Consider the following 20,048-nt stretch of genomic DNA (forward strand, 5'->3'; position numbering starts at 1 on the left):
TCCCTGCCATGGCAGGATGCCCTAGGGTAGTTCGCACAGGAACAGATCCAGGAGGGTTTTGAAAGTCTCCAGAGAAGGAGACTTCACGACCTGTTCCAATAGAGTAGATCCACTGTAGCCAGTACAAGTTGTTCTGGTTTTACTCTGCTATAATTCAAAGCAACATCTGAATCAAGTCCCTCCTTGAGGCAGTCATGGCTAGTTACATGTTCCACAGGGCTCCACCACTAGGGGCTCTCACCCAGCTGATCTAGAAAAGCCTTTAGGACAAGCCATTCCCCACCCCCTCACACACACACTTCATGCTTGCTCTTAACTTCTTTAAAGACCTTTCCAGTTTTTAGGGGAATTGTAAAGGGATGTCGGGGTACCTGCTCTGTGCTCAGCACCTCCCTTCCAAAACATCTCCATCTGCAGACATTCTGCCTCCTTGCAAGCTTGCTCAGCTTGAAACCTGCAGATGGCTCTGGGAGGCACCTCTGCCCGCTAAGCTAGAAAACAGTGCTGCTTACTGAAGTAGGAGGTTGTGTGCTGCTGTAATGCCTTGGCGTATCCTCATTTCTTACTCAGTTTAAGACTATAAGTGAAGTAAATGTACAAATCCTGTAGTGTCCTTTTTATCTGTATCTTTTTATAAGAATATACTGTCATACTAAAAATCAAAAGCAAAAAAATTAAAGATATATTGCCCCCACTGTGTCTCAGTGCATTTCTTTGTGGTTGCATTTGTTGTGCATTCTGCTGGAGAGTCTTAAAGGTGAGTTGGGTTCTGAGTGAACTTTCTTTTGCTAAGATTTAGGTCAAGGCCACACAGCTTTTTAAGTGATACAGACACTGCAGAGCTGATGAGCAACTTCATAAGGTCTTCTGGGCAAACAAGCCACATGGTGGAACTCAAGCACATCCTCCCCACACCTTGTAATAGGTAAAGAATCAATCACGAAGCCAGGGGATTGCCATAGCCAAGGGTCGTCTTAAAAAGGCTGCAAATAAAGTACTCTTTCATTGCTCTTTTTAAAACAACATAAGGAGCACAGAAATTCACTTAAAAAGAAATGAGGATGGTCCTGGTATTTAAGAGTTCATAATCTGTGTCTGAACATAACTAGTCCAAGAGAGGAAAGGAGTTTAGGGCTGTCCATAAGCTGTCTTACTCAACTGAGCAGCAGCCTGACAGCAAGAGTATGACTCTGAGGAGGAGAAGGCAGGAGGGGATTGGTACAAAGGAAGGAGTTAAATAAGACCAGCTGAGAAGAAGCAGGGAAAGCAAACATCGGGAGTGAAGCCTTCAAGGTTGTGGGAGGGGAGAGAAGTTAGAATGGCAGGGCAAGCAGGGGGCACACGTAAACTAGAGCTGATCTGTGGCTGAGTCAGGGGATGTGCAGAGAAATTCCTTGGAGCTCAGGGGCAGAACCTCATTTTCTCCTGAGATGCGTGCAGTGGCTTCATTTATACATGGGTCTCTTCATCTCTGTTAAAGGAAACAGCCTGCTGAGAAAAATCATCCTTGAGCCACAGCTTTTCATATTCAGCCCATCAAAGGGCAATGTTTTAACTGTGAACTCCAGAAAAGGTCATATCATTCAGGTGGGAGCCTTGTTGGCTTTGGCTACAGTACAGAGCTTCTGGGGGCCCCTGAACAAAGCCCCAGCTGTTGGTTCTGGCTCTCAGGTGGGAAGGGCTGTGAAAATGAGCACAAGTAATCAAGGCATAATTGCTTGCATAGGGTGAGGACCAACAGGCTGCACCTGTGAATTTGAGTGCCGTGTGGAAAGAGTCTTAGTTTGTGTTTGTCGACAGGCTCCTCAGTTCCTCTGTTTTTGGCTACTTGCTTCAGACTTTGCTAAAAGTCTAGCTGAGTTCTTACTTTACAGATGCAAGGGCAAAAGCAAAGGAATGTGTCTGAAATCCAGGCACTGCTTGAATGGAAGAAGCAGGATGAAAACACAAGGATCTTTTCTATGCACTTCTGTCTCTGCCAGCCGGGTTTTAGCAATGGCCAAATACTTCTTTTCCTTGTGTTAGAGGTGAAGCCTAGCAGCAGTTGAAGAAACCCAGCAGCAGCTGAAGAAACCCTGCAGCAGCTGAAGAAACCTTGCAGCAGTTGAAGAAGAAACCTCGCAGCATTTCAATTCCTTTTGCTTTGAGCAGAGAGGTGTCCTGCCTGACTTCTAACACAGGTGTTTCTCTAATGTTTTGACTGGGGTCGAAGCTCACAGCAAGGGGCTGCTGTTCTGCCCTTCAGGGTGAGTCTAGCACAGAAGACACTTGGCTTCTCTTCTGGCACATTTCCCGTGGCCGTGGAGCTCCCTGCGCTTGTCATACCTGCACAGAAGCAAGGTAAGTGCCCCGTGGCTTTGTCTGAGTGAAACTAGTGTTGGGATTTAACTGCTCTGAGTGATTAGAAGTGAGGAGTATAAGAGGAGCTCTTGCTAGGAAGGGCTGAGGATTTATTATTCATTGGTTTTGCCTTTCTTTAGCTGTTGGCTTCTGTTTTTAAACAAAGATGACTTTTCTCTCTGCTGTAACAGGCATAGAGCCTTCTGGGAGAGGTATACATGGGCCTTTGGGAACAGATTTCTGCTGTGTCCCAGGGCTAGAGTGGGTCCCTTCCCCAGTAGAGCAAACTCACTACATCATGGAGTTGTGGAAAGTCAGGAAAAATGAAGTTGTCTTTCTTACAGTTGAAACTAAATGTAACAGCATAAGGAGAATAAATTACTACAGAAAGATAATAACCTTAAGGAAGATGGGGGAAGATGGCAAGTTATGTCTCTGCTCTTGGGAGGGTTTGTGTTGTTTTGCTGGGTTTTTTTCCTGTTGTTGTTGGGCCACAGGGGGCTGTGTTTGTTTAAATAACCCCACAACATGTGCTTGAAATGAATGAAACTAAGAGTCTTCCACCCTATGCTTTTTTAAGGACAAGTATTTGTCCATTTCTCCCGAAGCTGAGCTCCTCTCTTTCTCCCTATGCTTAATTAACAAGGAGTTGTCTACTAAAAAAACCACCCCATGATCAAAGCATGAAAAATGGCACAAATGCATGCAGAAGTTAGCTCAGGGGCTGGATGTTGCCTGGGGTGAGATGGGGTCCTATAGGCTGCAGGTGGAGAGTAGAGCTGCAGGCAGCTCACAGTGCACTGAATATGGAAACTAGTTTGGGGCTGGGAAGGTTCTTGGGGGGTTGTCTCTGACAGTGACTAGGCTGAAGAAAGTGGTGTCAGACATCCCCCCCCAGCAGCTGGCATGCCCAAGGAAATGAGGCATCTCAGTGTCTACTACTCTCATTCTCAGCCACTGCAGCCCTTCATTCAGGTGATCTGTCACCAGGGCTCTGCAGTGCTGGAGCTTAGACGATGTTTGGTGAAATATGACTGATTTCCTGGAGTATGCCCTCGTTTATAGGTCCCCCACAGCAGTCTCCTCCTAGAGACACCATGCCAGCTACTTACTGCTGTCTCTACACTCCCCTGTTTTCTTCTAATCTTTTTGTTGTGTTGTGTTTTGTTTTGTTCCCTTTTCCTCTTCCTTCCCCCGAGGTTCTTTCCCCTCTTTCTGCACACACCTCCCCTTAGGGCAGACAGGTGAGTTCACTGTGACACTGTCCCATATGACATCCTGATCTCTAGGCTGTTAAGACATGGGTTTGATGGATGGACAACTCAGTGGATAAAGAACTGGCTTGATGGCTGCACCCAAAGCGTGGCTGTTAATGGGTCCATGTCCAAGTGGAGGCCAGTGACAAGTGGAGTGCCTCCTGTTGGGTAGTGGTAGGACTAGGGGGAATGGATCCAAGCTAAAGGAAGGTAGATTTAGGCTAGATGTTAGGAAGAAGTTCTTCACCATGAGGGTAGTGAGATGCTGGAACAGGTTGCCCAAGGAGGTGGTCTTAAAAACATCAACATCCCTTGAAGTTTTTAAGGCCAGGCTGAATGTGGCTCTGGACAACCTAATCTCATGGGAAGTGTTGCTGCCTGTGGCAGAGGGGTTGGAACTAGAACTGGATGATCCTTGGGATCCCTTCCAACCCTGACCTTTTTGTGATTGTAACTATGTGATGTTGCTGCCTGTACCTGTGGGGATGAGGACTCCCTTCTCTCAGTGTCCTTGCAGAAGTTTTAAGAGGCTGAAGGTGAGGGACAACAGTGGTTGTTAGATTTCTTGAGGTAGTTGGATCTTGTGCCAGAGGGACCCAGGAAGTTGGGATACTTGCTACTGATTCTCTGCTCCTAAGGATGTGCCTTGCCAGTGGGTCTGCAGAAGCAAACCTCCTGTTTGATCATCCTCTAACATGTTTGGACTCTTGCAAGAACTGGCTTGGAGGCCACATTGAGAGACTACCTGAGTGCTTGCTTGTGGTGACCCCTCAGTCCATCCTCTGCTTATCAAATTCTGCCAGTGTTTTGTAACTTGTGGGTCCTGTAGAGCCAGCGGGCTCTGAAGTTGTCAGAAAGAGATCTGTGGCAGTGCCTGAGATCAACAGATCAAAAGCTTGGGTGCACTCTGTTGGCCACAAAAGGAACCAAACAAAGTAAGAAGGAAGCTGATGTCCATCTACTTAAAACTTAAGCTACTTTTCGTTTGATTGGGACATTGTGGCAACACTGTATAAGAAAGATGGGTGCCCCTTCCTCTCAGTCTGCCCCTCTGCTCCCCAAGTGTGCTAGTTTGAAGCTAGCTAGAATGTTTTGGTGAGAAGAACTAGGTCATAGGCTGTGAAAGGAAAACAAGGGTGATGTCTACTTCGCTGAGAGTCTTGCTGAAGAAGAAACAAAAGCATTAGGTAACACTCTCACCATTTTGTCTCACTCTGCTTTGGGCTTCTGACTGAGCTGCATCTCTCTAACACACCCTCCACTCACCTTTGCTTCTTAACCTCTTGGCTGAACCTCCATTCTTCTTTAGGACTGGGGTAAGGTTGAGAGGGGTAGGGGGAAGCTGCAGGGGTGGTTGGGAGCCCCTCCTGGGGACTCAGGTTTCTGGGAGGGCTGTTGTGTTTCTGTATTCCCTTTTCCCTTGTCTATTTCTGTCTATAACTGTATATACTGTAAATATCTGCTTGTATATTGTGCTAGCTGTAAATATAAGCTTCATGCAATTTCCAGAGCCAGCTGAGTCTAGTCTGGGTAACTTCTAAAGTGTGGAGGGGCAGGGAACACCCAAACCATCACACCCAGGAAGGTTAGGTGATGCACTGGGTTCGAGGCATAAGAAATGGTGCTCTAAAGCATCTCTTCGATACTGCATGGCTCTGTAAGCAGGCCTGATGCAGGCCAGCCCTTCCTGGCTGCTGGTTCTGTGCCATGGCGTTCAGGTGTGATAGAAACAGTCGCCTCAGCCCTTGCAGAGTCTCAGGATGTTTTCAAGAGGATGCAGGGGGCTCCACCAACTTAGGGTCAGTCCTTTGGACAGCTTCAGCTGGAGGGCAGAAGGGCTCTGCAGCGGGACCTTGACCGCCTGGACAGATGGGCAGAGTCCAGTGGGATGGGGTTCAATAGCTCCAAGTGCAGGGTGCTGCACTTTGGCCACAGCAACCCCATGCAGAGATACAGGCTGGGGTCGGAGTGGCTGGAGAGCAGCCAGACAGAGAGGGATCTGGGGGTACTGATTGATACCCGCCTGAACATGAGCCAGCAGTGTGCCCAGGTGGCCAAGAGAGCCAGTGGCATCCTGGCCTGCATCAGGAATGGTGTGGCCAGCAGGAGCAGGGAGGTCATTCTGCCCCTGTACTCTGCACTGGTTAGACCACACCTTGAGTCCTGTGTTCAGTTCTGGGCCCCCCAGTTTAGGAGGGACATTGAGATGCTTGAGCGTGTCCAGAGAAGGGTGACGAGGCTGGGGAGAGGCCTTGAGCACAGCCCTATGAGGAGAGGCTGAGGGAGTTGGGATTGGTTAGCCTGGAGAAGAGGAGGCTCAGGGGAGACCTTATTGCTGTCTACAACTACCTGAAGGGAGGTTGTGGCCAGGAGGAGGTTGCTCTCTGCTCTCAGGTGGCCAGCACCAGAACAAGAGGACACATCCTCAGGCTGTGCCAGGGGAGATTTAGGCTGGAGGTGAGGAGAAAGTTCTTCACTGAGAGAGTCATTGGACACTGGAATGGGCTGCCCGGGGAGGTGGTGGAGTCGCCATCCCTGGGGCACTTCAAGGCAGGATTGGACGTGGCACTTGGTGCCATGGTCTGGCCTTGAGCTCTGTGGTAAAGGGTTGGACTTGATGATCTGTGAGGTCTCTTCCAACCCTGATGATACTGTGATATCTGTTGAGAGGCAGGTCTGAGGGATGAGGCTAAATCTAGGCCATAGTAGAACCCTGTTGTGGAGGCAGGGAATTCATGCGCCTGAGGCAGGGATTTATACATAAATAGAGTTATTTTGCTTCCCAAAAACCTTCCCCCAAACTGTATACAGAAATTAATTTATGTTTAATTAGCAGGTTCAGTTGGGTTGAGAAGATCTGCAAGGATACCATAGGTAATTTGACTGTTTTGGGAGTCAGAAGTTGGGAAAGGCTTGAGCTGTTAAATGATGGCATTCCCTGCTGATAATAAAGCTGAGCCAGAGCTACTCACAGGTGAGCCAGGCTGGCTGAAAGAAGGGCAGTCCAGCTGCTGGTCCCCTCGGGTTCTCTTTCAGAGGCCATCCAAGAGGGGTGCACTGCACGGGCACCCCTCATGACGGAAGGGCTCCTTGCTCCCCCTGCACACCTGCAGAGCTGGGCACTGCATGGGCACCCCTCATGACAGAAGGGCTCCTTGCTCCCCCTGCACACCTGCAGAGCTGGGCACTGCACGGGCACCCCTCATGACGGAAGGGCTCCTTGCTCACCCTGCACACCTGCAGAGCTGGGCACTGCATGGGCACCCCTCATGACGGAAGGGCTCCTTGCTCCCCCCCTACACACCTGCAGAGCTGGGCACTGCATGGGCACCCCTCATGACGGAAGGGCTCCTTGCTCCCCCTGCACGCCTGCAGAGCTGGGCACTGCATGGGCACCCCTCATGATGGAAGGGCTCCTTGCTCCCCCTGCACACCTGCAGAGCTGGGCACTGCATGGGCACCCCTCATGACAGACGGGTTCCTTGCTCCCCCTGCACACCTGCAGAGCCGGGGGGGAACAGGTCTTTTCATGCCTTTTCCTCTCCCATTCAAACCACAGAGGGAGAGGAATTTAGAGGTATACAGGACTCCAGGACAGACCCTTGAACAGCAGGACTGGCTGCTCTGATGAGCTGACACACTGACCTACTTGCTGATGTAGAGGTGGACCCTGTGCATGTGTCAGGCCAGTGCCAAAAGCGTGTCTGAGGGGATATTCTGGCTGGTGCCAGGTGAGCTTGGAGGAACAGTTGGGTTTTCCCTTCCCTTCTGTAAGTGGTTTTTTTTGTGAACGGGTTTCTCAACTTAGGTTACAACAGCGAAGCCCAAATGAGCATCACTGTAAGGAGGAAGCTACCAGTAACGTGAGCTGGAAGAAAATCTTAGCTAAGTGAGATAGATGAGCCTCAGGAATGCAGCCTGTCCCCACAAAACACGTAAAAAGACTTCTCCTGGCCATGCTCAAACCTGTGGCAGATGCCTGATGGGATGTCTGCTCTGCTGCATCAGGACAAGGGCTGCTGGGGAAGGAAGTGCAGTCACTGCTATTAAACCTTCCTCCCGTCTCGTAGGAAGCTGTGACACTCCTGCTTTGGGGTAAGGCCTGAGCCTGGCTTCCCAGAGAGCTGCCTTCCTCATGGCTGAGGACACAGCAGGCATTTTGCCAGGCTCTTCTGCAGCTTGGTGAGGAATGGGGGAGTATGGAGCACGGCAACACCAGAGCATTCACTTGCTTTCTCCCTGCACCATCCAGCTGGGTTTAATTTTAGAAGCAGTGCTATCTTGAGGCATGGTTTTCCATGGAACACAAGTCTTTAAGTAAATAAATAGCAGCTTGGTGGAGGTGGAGCAGTGGCCCATAACCGCACTGCAAAACATGCACCGAGTGACTCCAGCCCTGTCTCATTTGCATGTGGAACTACTTTGTACAGATAGTGGCTGCACTGCCTCCCTCTCCTCTTTCAGCCCCCTCTCAGAGCTGGCCATGTGCATTGCTTAAAGAGAAATAACAACACCTTGAAATACCAGCCTGGGAGAACTGGAAATGAAAATCCCTCCAGCTGCTGGGGTTCAGATAGAGGTCATGGGCATAGGTGCATGGAACCCATGATGGGCTGTTACTGGCCATGGCTTTGCTGTATCTAAGATGAAGATACATTGGGGGGACTTGTAGATAGTAGGCTGAAGATGAGGCAGCAGTGTGCCCAGGTGGCCAAGAGAGCCAATGGCATCCTGGCCTGCATCAGGAACAGTGTGGCCAGCAGGACAAGGGAGGTTATTCTGCCCCTGTACTCAGCACTGGTCAGGCCACACCTTGAGTGCTGTGTCCAGTTCTGGGCCCCTCAATTCAAGAGAGATGTTGAGGTGCTGGAATGTGTCCAGAGAAGGGCGACAAAGCTGGTGAGAGGCCTGGATCACAAACCCTATGAGGAGAGGCTGAGGGAGCTGGGGATGTGTAACCTGGAGAAGAGGAGGCTCAGGGGGGACCTCATTGCTGTCTACAACTGCCTGAAGGGAGGTTGTAGCCAGGTGGGGGGTTGGCCTCTTCTGCCAGGCAAGCAGCAACAGAACAAGGGGACACAGTCTCAAATTGTGCTGGGGAAAGTCTAGGCTGGATGTTAGGAGGAAGTTGTTGGCAGAGAGAGTGATTGGCATTGGAATGGGCTGCCCAGGGAGGTGGTGGAGTCACCATCCCTGGAGGTGTTCAAGCAAAGCCTGGCTGAGGCACTTAGTGCCATGGTCTGGTTGACTGGCTAGGGCTGGGTGCTAGGTTGGACTGGATGATCTTGGAGGTCTCTTCCAACCTGGCTGATTCTATGTCCCAGAGCAGTGTGCTCTGAGGCATCCTCTGTAAGCCAGGAGGGAAATAGCAGGCTGTAAAGATGAATGCAAGAAAATTGTGCTTAAATATCCTTCCCACTCTCTCTGGCCAAGAGCTTTCTGCATGCAGTTGTATTGCTGATGGTTGAATGCCATGGGTGTGTCCCTCAAAGTGTTTGCTGACTGAAAAATGACATTAAAGCCATTTTACCAGAGCAAAAGCCCATTTTCACTGCTCAGGTCCAGCAACTCTGAGATGCCTGCAGGGCATCTGTCCTCTTGAGTCAGAAAAGTGAGCTTTTCTAAAAGTCCCAGTCTTACCATGGTAGCCTTCCTCTTATGTAGGGCCTTCAGAGACCCACCTAAATTTGCAAGACACAACAAATGGTGCCAAAATCACCCAGACTGCTGGGTACACACTCTGCTCTACTCCTACACATTGCTGCTGTTGCTGAGCTAAGGCTGTCTGCGATGACAGAGCACCGTGCTCCTAACTCAGATCAGAGGCACCAAGATTGGGTGTGCCAGGAGTTGGAGGTAGTTCCTCCTCAAAGCCAAAGTGGTGGCTAGACTGTGCCTAATTGCAGAGGTACGAGTGAGTTCTGGCAATGGGCTATGTAGTGGGCTTAAAATTGGTGTTTGTGGCTTAGTAAAAGCATTGTTTAGTTTCTTGGTGCCACATGCAAATGAGATGCTTGATGAGGCTTTGTTCTGGTCTTTCTCTCCTAAAGAGGACAAGATAAAGCTTGTCTTCTATATAGTTTTGTGTTTGTTCAGGGCTGGTTGTAGTGTTTGGATTCACTGCAGAGCCTGGGGATTGCCAGCTGCCGTTTAGCCATGCTGGTGGTTTCTCTTCCCCGCAGGCTGCAAAAGCAGGAGGATTTTCCATGTGCTGTGATCCTGCCTGCTCCTTTGCAACTGCCCAACTAAGCCATCTCCTCCCCCACTCAGGCTCAGCCTGCTGCTTCCACTGATACTATAGATTGTGTGGGGCCAGGCAAGCTCTGCCCATTTTTCTCTCGAAATGTGGGATCAGGGTGGCCCTGGCAGCAGCTTGTCTTTTCCACTGATCCCAATTAAGATTCAGTCTTGGCAGGATAGAGCTTTTCAAGCTGCCAGCTGCAATAGGAGAGATGAGGCTTCAGGGGCAGAAGAAACTATTCAATTCTCTCAGATCTCTTTTTGACTTTTTTTTTTCTCCCTAACTCTGGTCTGAAGATGGCCCCAGGACTTCTTCCATGGCCCCAGGACCATCAGAAGCCAAATGAGGCGCTATTTCCATTCAGTGTCAGGTCCCAGGTGGGGAAGAACAGCTCTTGGAAGTGCAGAGACTGTGGGTGGCAGGGGAGAGGAGGGGATGGGCTGGAAGAAGTGAGGGAAGGTGCAGCTCCGCAGGCTGCCTCAGAAGAGCAGCAGTTCCAGCCTGCTGCAGTTCCACACGTGAGGAGGCCTGAGTGTTGAAATGACCCCAATAATGGAGCAGGGGTTTGTGGAGGTCTTGGCAAGTGATAGTAACAGCAGGTCAGGGCTGTGCAGCTGAAACTCCTCTCTCCCAAACTCACAGGCTAGATGCTACTGGTCAGGGCTCTGCTTAGTGACGCTGCAGAGCTCTGCTGATGGTGCTGGAGCTTTGCCACAGTGTGCACCAGCTGCTAACTGGCCGATGACACCATTAATGAAGCCACCGTCTATGATGGCATGTGGTATTTTCCAAGCATAACACTAACACAACTCTACAGTTGCTCGACCCTCCTGCTGTCTCCTCCTCTTCCTCCCCCACCCCCTGCCACTCCTTTCAACAATGCAGCCAAACCACCTCTGACACTGGAAGGAGAAACTCTGCTTTTGCTGGCCTTGTGTCTTTTCAGCTGTGGACCCTTGAAGAATTACTGCTATAGAAGAGTGTTTCTCTTGCATTTATTTTAAGACTAAATCTATGCAGAAACAGCTTAGTAGTAGTGAGTTTCTCATTTTGAATCTGAGGATAAGCTCTGTGCCCTCTGTTGATTGACTGATCAATGAAGCAATTTTCTCTGCAATACTATTGCTAATTTGGGATTCTGGAAGCAATGCTTAAGCAATAACGAAGTGTGGAGCAAGTGTTTTGTGTACTGCATGTTTGGACGTGGCACTTGGTGCCATGGTCTGGCCTTGAGCTCTGTGGTAAAGGGTTGGACTTGATGATCTATGAGGTCTCTTCCAACCTTGGTGATACTGTGATGTTGAAGAGCCACAGATGCTAGGCAGCTTGCCTGATGGTCCTGGCAGTGCAGCTGGGTTGTACAAATGAAGCTGAGCAATGCCTGGTTTGTCATGAAGAGCTGCTAGAAGAGAACTGAGTGTCTCAGGGTACCCATTCCCTTCATGAACTTGCACTCACAGCTCTTACTTTGGGTACAGTTTGCTCACCAAAGGAGCAAACAGATTACAAAAATAGAGCTGCTAAACTGCAAGCTTTCTAAATATGGCACTGGCAGCATGGAGGGATAGGAGAGAGCCCTGGGAACACCAGTTCCTTATGTTGTTCTGCAACACAAAGCAGTGCTGGTAGACACAGCTGCTGCCTCAAAACAGGCCTGGGGGAGAAGCAGGGATAATGATGAAGAGATGATAAATTCTGAAGCTAAGCCTGTGGGATTACTCAGTTTAAGAACAGCCAGATGGAGATGAATTGCACTCAACAACAACAAAAAGAAGTAACATTACTTACTGTAAAGAATCCGTTGCTGTGACTGATCCCTCACTAATTTTTTAACTAGTGGTTACAACTTATGAAGTCTATCTTGTTGCCTGTCAGGAGTTAACTGTTCACAGGAGTGTGTGGATTAAAAGACAGTGTTTCTATGAATGAGTAAAAAGGATATTCAAAGCACTGCAAATCATCCTCCATTACAACTAGTATTTATTAAAAATGCAGTAGACAAAAGACCCCCAAACAAACAACAAACAAAGCAGGCTTCCAAAAAGCAGTCCATTGCCCACCCAACAATACTGAGTCACTCAGTGCTATCAGCTCATTTCCCTTACAAAATGTTCTCTTTATTCATGCTTGGTTCATGATTTATAAATGTGCATAGTTTCAAGACTTGGTAATGTAAAAGGAGCATAGAATGGCACCAAAGTCTGCTCACCCAACACTTCCAGTCACTCTCAGCAGGAGGAAATGTGTGTAAGTAGCAAGATGTGCATGGTAGTTGTGCATGTGCTGCTGTCCTTTGTATGGCTTTGAGTCCTCTGAGCCTTATAACACAACAGCAAACTTCTCAGATGCCAAAGAATCATGTGCCCCAAAGCATCATTTCATTACTGCTGAGTAGGTAGTTTCCTTCTAGTTTTCAAGGCCTGGGTGAAGGCAGGAAGGGCAGGGTGTGTTGTACCTGGTGGGGTGTTCGTGTGAATCAATTAACTTAGCGGGCTATGCATGGGCTTCCTTTTAGTCACAATTTGTTTGCTACTGAGCTAGGGCAACTTCTGCATTCTGGGCACAGCAGCTCGACAGCTGAACGGTATCTTGTCTTTGCAGGGTCGTGGCAGACTTGGTGTTCAGTATGGCAGTGCTAGGTACACCTCTGTGAAGGAGCAGGAGTGTCCTTACAGACAGGTTAGTGTTAATAGTCTGATTCTCTTGATAACAGCAAATGCTGATATACAAATGTTTATGGAGGTTGGGCACCAAGCTTTCCAGTTTGCTTCACAGGATCACAGGAGATTGGGGGTTGGAAGGGACCCAAAGAGATCATCGAGTCCAACCCCCCTGCCAGAGCAGGACCATACTATCTAACACAGATCACAGAGGAGCACATCCAGACAGGCCTTGAAAGTCTCCAGAGAAGGAGACTCCACAACCTCTCTGGGAAGCCTGTTCCAGTGGTCTGTGACCCTTACAGTAAAGAAGTTCCCCCTTGTGTTGAGGCAGAACCTCTTGCTGCTGTAGCTGCTTTGTCGCTGCATGTGCCTTATCTCACAGTGACAATGAATAAAGAATCAAATTAATTCACCTGCAATGGAAAAGTGCCTTCTGTGTTAGTGTATGAGACTGGTAAAGGATGTGCACTAAAACCTACTGCCTTATCTTAGACCTGTGCTTACTGTGTGTGGCAGTGTGGTGTGTGCTTTACTGAAGCTGACAGTAATTTAACCTCCTTTCAGGAGCAGCAGCTATTTGCAAAGTTTAAGATGCTTTTTTTGGTATCCCTCTTTGACATTATTAGAAAGGTCTTCAACTCTGTGCGTCTGGAGAGGGAGCACCTGAACCCTATCTAACTCCACATCAGCCAGAAGGACTAGAAAACAAGTAAGTTAAACTTGAAAAGACCCTGCTTAGAGTATTTAACATTAGAAAAGGACCCATTAGTACTAACAACACTGTGAGTAATTTCTTATCTAGGACAGTCCATTATCAAAGCTATTTAATGCTATGTGACAGTGGCCATGGTGCATTTATGGGGACACTTGTGTGCTCTGAGGCCAGAAGACTTCATGAAAGCAAATTAGAGGAACATGCTGGTGCCTTTGCCAGTGTTTTCTTGCAACTACCTTATTCTTCAGTGTGGCTACTAGTCTTAAAGTGCATTATATTTGTCAGGAGTATGCAGGTTCTTGTTTTTTAAGAGCTGCACGGTAGGAATAAAAAACTCTGAGGCTCGGTGTGACATCTGTTTCAGAAGTCAAGAGGTGACAAGTACCTCTGTGCATGGCGTAGTTAAGCCCTTAAGCATGCAAACGCAGGGCATCAATGCATTTGAGTGGCAAGGTTAAAATGCTTGGAACATGCTTCTAGCATTGTAAAACACATCCTTTAAATCAGCAAAAGTCCTCTGGCCACGTTTTGCAAATAACTGGGCAGCTGCCCTCTTGCTTTTATTTTGAAACTGAGATGCGTGATTCCCACCTGCAGGTAAATGAAACAGTAACAATACAGAGGGATGGGAGCTGCCCCTCCGACCCTGGGCGTTCCACAGAATCAGACAATGTTAGGGGCTGGACAAGACCTCAAAACATCATCTAGTTCAGTGCCCCTGCCAGAGCAGGATCACCTACATCAGTTTTGCCATTAAATCTCTGCCATATGGTAATATTCTCAATCTGTGTTCTTTCCACTGTCACCACCTCCCAACTACAGAGGTTGTGAGGACAGACTGCCAGTCAAAATTCTGCAATCTTAATTCTTGCTTAAAAATAGTGGCCAAATGACTGCATTTGCTTCATTTCCAGAGCTGTGAGTACTTAAGAGGCAAAAGCTTACCAGCTCTGTGGCACAACTAGCAACATTTGCTGAAGCTCATGGTGAGGACACTGAAATTAAGGTATTGGCAGAGTGGAGAAATCTGTCCTCTAAAATATACACATGGTTATCAACAGGGATAAATGACTCCACTGCTCACCCAGCAGTAAGCTAACAGGGAAAGGAAAAGTGGAGTTGCAGCGTTGTTGCATGGTATGTTTGCTGACGTCTCCAAGCCTACCAGCTGGACTAAAGTAATTCCCTAAGAGGCTGAGCATGAACAGTGGTCACCTGGAGGGCTAGAGGTATCTGAATATGATCTAGATCCTCAAGAAGTCTCCTCTCTGCCCACCTGTCTTACTAAGCAACTTCACCTCTTCAATCACAATGTTCTGAGTAACTGCTTTGCACATGTCATACACAGTCAGAGCAGCCAGGCTGGCAGCTGTTAGAGCTTCCATCTCCACACCTGTCCTCCCCCATGTCTGACAGGAGCTGCGAATCACCACTGCAAATCTGGTCTCATCCAGGCTCAGAGACACCTCAACATGATTGAGGGGGATGTTGTGACACAACGGGATCAACTGGCTGGTTAGCTTGGCTCCTTGAATTCCTGCAATCTGGGCTACTGCCAGCACATCCCCTTTCTTCACCTGGTTCTGCCTCACCATTCCAAATGCCTTCTCACCCAGGCTGACGACAGCACAGGCAACAGCACTTCTTCTTGAATCTGGCTTCCCTCCAACATCAACCATTGCAGCCCGTCCTTCCTCATCAGTGTGAGTCAAGCTGTCAGAGGCACGAGGTACCTTGGTGCAAGAGCCTGAATCCCTGGTACAGAGTTCAGACCCTGGACCCTCCTCTTTGGAAACAGAAACTCTGCCAACAGCAAAAGCCTCAAGGCACTTTGTGTCAAATGTGGAGTCTGGGTCCTTCTGGAAGACACAGAAGTTTCTGAGATGGGTTTGTAGAATTCCTGTTTTTGTGGACCACTGCTGCTTTGGGTGAGATCTTGGCAGGAAAAGTTGTCCTGTACGTTTCTTTTTCATGAATGCTTTCCCCATTTGTTTAGGTAAACCTGGTCTCAATGTCAGCCCATGGCTAAAGGTGTGGCCCCACCGTTCTGAATTTGGGTGATTCTGGGGGGCGTCTTGGCAACGCAGGAATGACATCAGTGCAGGCTCTGAGGAGGAAAAAAAGTAACATAAGAATACATCTTACTAACTGGAAAGGTAAGCTAAGTGCAGTAGTTGAGACTCCTGCCAGAGCAGTGGACTTTCTGTACTGCAAAAACCCCAGTGAGCCTGAGGACACACACTTTCCTCTTCAAGCTCTTTCTCTTACACCTCATTAGTTCCCTGCATTTGCAACCCATAAAACTCACACCACTTAATTTCAAGGTCCCTGACAAGAAGAAACAGATTGATTTCAAAAATTATCATCACTTATTAAGAAACAGAAACAAAAAAAACATATAGGTTCACCAGTTCTGAAGAAAGGCAAGTCAGAGCATCTCTCAGCCTCCATCTGGGGCTATCCCAGCACCAGTCTTCTTTCAGAAGCCTGGCAGGGCTAATAGGAAAGTTTTAGCATCATAGAATCAACCAGGTTGGAAGAGACCTCCAAGATCATCCAGTCCAACCTAGCACCCAGCCCTAGCCAGTCAGCTAGACCATGGCACTAAGTGCCTCAGCCAGTCTCTTCTTGAACACCTCCAGGGACGGTGACTCCACCACCTCCCTGGACAGCCCATTCCAATGCCAATCACTCTCTCTGCCAACAACTTCCTCCTAACATCCAGCCTAGACTTCCCCTAGCACAACTGGAGACTGTGTCCCCTTGCACTCAGAATCTCAACTCTGCCTTTCCAAACACCTTCTTAGGACAGGCAGCTGCACTTTCTGCTTTCATCAACTTCTGCAGGGTCACACCAGCACCTGAGGACAGAAGAGATCAAAAGCAATGCATCTGCAACTATGCTGCCTACAAGCTCAGATGGCGACTCTGTGATGGAAGCCTCTCTTATTATTGCCAGCTCTCACCACTTTAATGACAGCTGAAATTTAGGCACTGGGAAAACCACCCTCCCCTCATTGGCAGCCAGATTTTGAATCTACTCAGAAGTATGTTCCAAGCTGAGCTGGCAGAGCCCTCCTGCCCCTTTTCACCATTTAATCCCTCAGTTTTGGCACCTGCACAGGGCTAAATGCCAAGTGTCAAAACAGAAGGAGTCTTTTTCATACAGTTTGTTCTGGAAGTAAAGAGAAAGCAGTATACAGGTAAGTGAGTGGCTAAACCCTCTTAACAGGCTCATTGGTAAGCATCATTCTCTTTTTCTGGAACTTCTGCTCTCTTTTTGCTGTGAGACACTTGGAATTAGGCTTTGCTCAATAGCCTCAATTTGGTAGCTTCTAGTCTTTGAGGACTCTTACTTCTGAGTCTGTTGACTGCCCACAGGTATGTATAGCAGCTTCCTGGCCCCTCTGCAGCCTGCTAAGCTCTCTCTGCCTTGCCAGCCTACAGGTATCACCTTGTCCACATGACAATAACAGTGTGGATAACCCATTGGTGATGCCCCACTCCACTTTTTTTCATAAAATAAACTTTCTCATCAGTTCCACTCTCAGCAATCATAAGACTGATGTCCTTGGCACCTTCTTCAAGTACCCTTCAAACACTGATCCACAAGTGCCAGAAGCTTACATCAGCCACAGATTTTGTTAACATTTACTTGTATTTTTAAATCTTTGCAACCCATATTCAAGACAAAGGCCATTTCTGATCTACATCTGCTGGCATACCCACTAAAATAAAGATTCTGGCTATGTGGCATTGTATTTACCTTCTGAAGAGTGGGATAATGGACACAAATATTTTGAGTGCAACATCACAGCATCACAGAAACATTCAGGTTGGCAAAGACCCTCAGGCTCACCAAATCCAATCTATAAGCCTATTCTACATGATTCACATTAAACCATATCCCTAAGCACTGCCGCCAAACAACCCTTAAACACATCCAGGGTCAGCGACTCAACGACCTCCCTGGGCAGCTCATTCCAGTGCCTGACCTTCTCTTTGTGAAAAACATTTTGCTAGTATCTCATCTAAATCTCCCCAGTCTCAACTTGAGGCCATTCCCCCTTGTTGTCTCCAATTACCTGTAAGAAGAGACCAGCACCAGCCTCTCCCTATTGTTCTGCTTTAGAAGCTCACAGAAAGCTGTGATTTATTCCTCCTTTATTAACCTAGCATGAATATTCATTTTAAAATCCAGGAACACTTGGACTCCTTGATTAGCTATACCACTGGGAAGGGGTGTCATCCTCAGGAGAAGCTGGAGGGCAAAGGCAGACAGGAACTTACAGGGTAAACACACATGGTGGGGAGCAAGGAAGAGAAGTATCATTTGCTCAAGCAGAGTTTTAAGTAAAAAGATAGGAACAGACACTACAACATGCAAAGTGGTTTTGCTTTTCCTAACAACTTACATTTTCTTCCAGCTCTACCTAGTCCTTTATCTTCACTTCAATTACTCAAATACATACCATACAGCACACAATTGGCTGCCCAGAGAAGTTGTGGATGCCCCATCCTTGGAAGTGTTTAAGACTGGACTGAATGAAGCTTTGAACAACCTGCTCTAGTGGAAAGTGTTCCTGCCCACAGCTGGGAGAGCTGGAACTAGGTAATTTTTAAGATCCCTTTGCGCTCAAGCCATTCTATGAAACCATGTGACAAATTGCACCCACAGTTTGTGCTAGTTGGAAGCTAAAATAATCTCATGGGTTGAAAAGAAGGCAGGAGTCACCAAAATGAAGGAGGAAGTCACATAACTGAAGTGAACCCCCAAGAACACGCTGCAGAAAGGAGTATTTTGATTAAGGGAAATAGGATATAAACCATATAGAAAGGACTAAACAACAGTGCAGGGAAGAAGCCTGGTTTGGCTTACTGGGACTAGCAAAAGCCAATTAGTGATTTCCACATCATTCATTACTTTTTTCATCAAATTAATTCCATACACTCACCCCCACTGACTGCTTGCATGCCAGCACCATTTGAAGTTTTAAAGTAATTCAAAGCACAATAAGGAAATCTCCTAATGATCCCTCATGTGTCACAGTGGGATACTCTTCTCTCATCTCCAGTGTTCTCCACTCATGAGGTAATTGCCAGCAGTTAGTCTCAAAAGGACATGCAACAGCTGTAGGAGGAGGACCTAGACAGGCTGCTGCTTTTACTGTATGCATGTCAGACAGTGCTGAAGCATTTTGCAAAAGGAAATTGCAGGGATACAATCCACAGACATCCAAACATTGCTACAAATGCTAACTTTGGAGCGTGGGGATTCTTTCAAAGGCATCTTGAAAAATTACGTAGGCCCCAATGGGCTGTCAAGAGTTTAGTACAGTATTTTTCATGTCAATCCACACTTGAAAGAAAAGGTCTTCTTTCCCCTTTCCTGGAACACAAATCAGCAGTGGCCAAGTTCAAAAGACCAAAAGTAAATTCAGAGAGACAGCCTTGCACTGTAAAACCCAACATGGAAAATGCTGGCCCTTTAAAGGGGGACATCAAGTGAAAAATATTCTCAGTGAAAAACTATGCTAAAAGATCTCTGTAGTGTCTGTTTTGTAATTAGTGCCTGTACTTCTGTTGCCTTTAGGTTATGGGTTAGAAAAGACAAGGAGTTGCTACTACATTACCTGTAGCAAAGGTCTGACATTTAATTCATATTACACTCCCCTTCCCCTGGAGTACCTGTTTTAAAAGCTGTGCTTTCACCTGCTGAGCAGCTAATCTGCTCCAGCGTATCAATGGGAGGATAAGAGTTTGAATTCAAAACAGTTTTCATCTCTTCCACTCCTCCTGCATTTTTCTGCCCTTGTTCACAGGATCACAGGACATCAGAGGTCGGAAGGGACCCAGAGACCAACAAGACCAACTCCTCTGCCAGAGCAGGACCATAATCTATCTCAGGTCACAGAGGAATGTATCCAGATGGGCCCTGAAAGTCTCCAGAGGAGACTTCACAATCTCTCTGTGGAGCCTGTGCCAGTGCTCTGTGACCCTTACAGTGAAGAAGTTCACCATTATGTTGAGGTGGAACCTCTTGTGCTGCAGCTTACATGCATTGCTCCTTGTCCTGTCACAGGGAGCAGTGAGCAGAGCCTGTCCCCAACCCTGACCCCCAGCCCTCAGATATTTATAAGCATTTATTAAATCCCCTCTCAGTCTTCTCTTCTCCAGACTAAAAAGCCTCAGGTCCCTCAGCCTCTCCTCATAAGGCAGTGCTCCAATCCTTTAATCATCCTCATAGACCTCTGCCAGACCTCCATCAGATCCCTGTCCCTCCTAAAATGGGGAGCCCAAAACTGAACAGACTTGATAAGAAACAACAGAGCAACGTCCAATTAAACACACAATCTTGCAAACATTTCTCAAATCTAAGGAAGAAACAAAATGGTATTTGGGAGGATAACGATCTTATGAAATGGGAGGCATAGAGGAGGGAAATCCTCACTGAGGATGATGTCAAAAATCCATAAGAAACTACAGGAATACCACATCACTCATGAAGAGAGCTTCAAGCAGAAGGGAGCTAGCAAACATCTTCAATAGAGACAACAAGGAAAAGAAACACTGCTCATAGTGCTGGTCAGATACCAGATACTATAGTTTTCATAGTTATTTTCTAAGACTTTGAAGCAATAAAAAGGGCATTTCCAAAAATGAAGCCCAAACTTTCACATTCTGGACTGTAGTAGGAGTGAGGTGGAAAAACTCGCATCTGTCAAGTTACTGTGAAGTTCAGTTTCTTAATCCAGGGATAAAAGTCCATCCTGCATCCTTTATGTTTAATATCATAAAACTCACCCCAAATTGCCTTACAAGTTAACACACTA

General features: G+C 47.5%; 1 protein-coding gene and 2 long non-coding RNA genes across 6 annotated transcripts in view; 2 read left to right on the plus strand and 1 right to left on the minus strand.

The window, feature by feature from the left end:
* The first annotated feature begins 1,288 nt into the window (after window positions 1-1,288).
* Window positions 1,289-18,985, plus strand: LOC135183388 (uncharacterized). The gene is made up of 2 exons (XR_010305546.1): window positions 1,289-2,340; window positions 17,643-18,985. It is a non-coding gene; the product is annotated as an uncharacterized LOC135183388 (long non-coding RNA).
* On the plus strand, window positions 12,307-15,300 carry LOC135183387 (uncharacterized). Its single transcript, XR_010305545.1, has 3 exons — window positions 12,307-12,516; window positions 13,127-13,209; window positions 15,212-15,300. It is a non-coding gene; the product is annotated as an uncharacterized LOC135183387 (long non-coding RNA).
* Window positions 13,742-20,048, minus strand: part of MOCS1 (molybdenum cofactor synthesis 1) — a 34,173-nt gene continuing 27,866 nt past the window's right edge. For 2 of the 4 annotated variants that reach the window (XM_064158326.1, XM_064158327.1), the window contains one exon: window positions 13,742-15,322. In XM_064158326.1, the coding sequence (XP_064014396.1) occupies window positions 14,460-15,322 (863 nt within the window). In that variant the 3' untranslated portion in view covers window positions 13,742-14,459. Of the gene's footprint in view, window positions 15,323-18,521; window positions 18,605-20,048 lie in introns of those variants that run through there. The other 2 variants (XM_064158328.1, XM_064158329.1) reach the window with 2 other exon arrangements.

Source organism: Pogoniulus pusillus, chromosome 18 (assembly GCF_015220805.1).
Source record: "Pogoniulus pusillus isolate bPogPus1 chromosome 18, bPogPus1.pri, whole genome shotgun sequence".
Lineage (NCBI taxonomy): Eukaryota > Metazoa > Chordata > Aves > Piciformes > Lybiidae > Pogoniulus > Pogoniulus pusillus.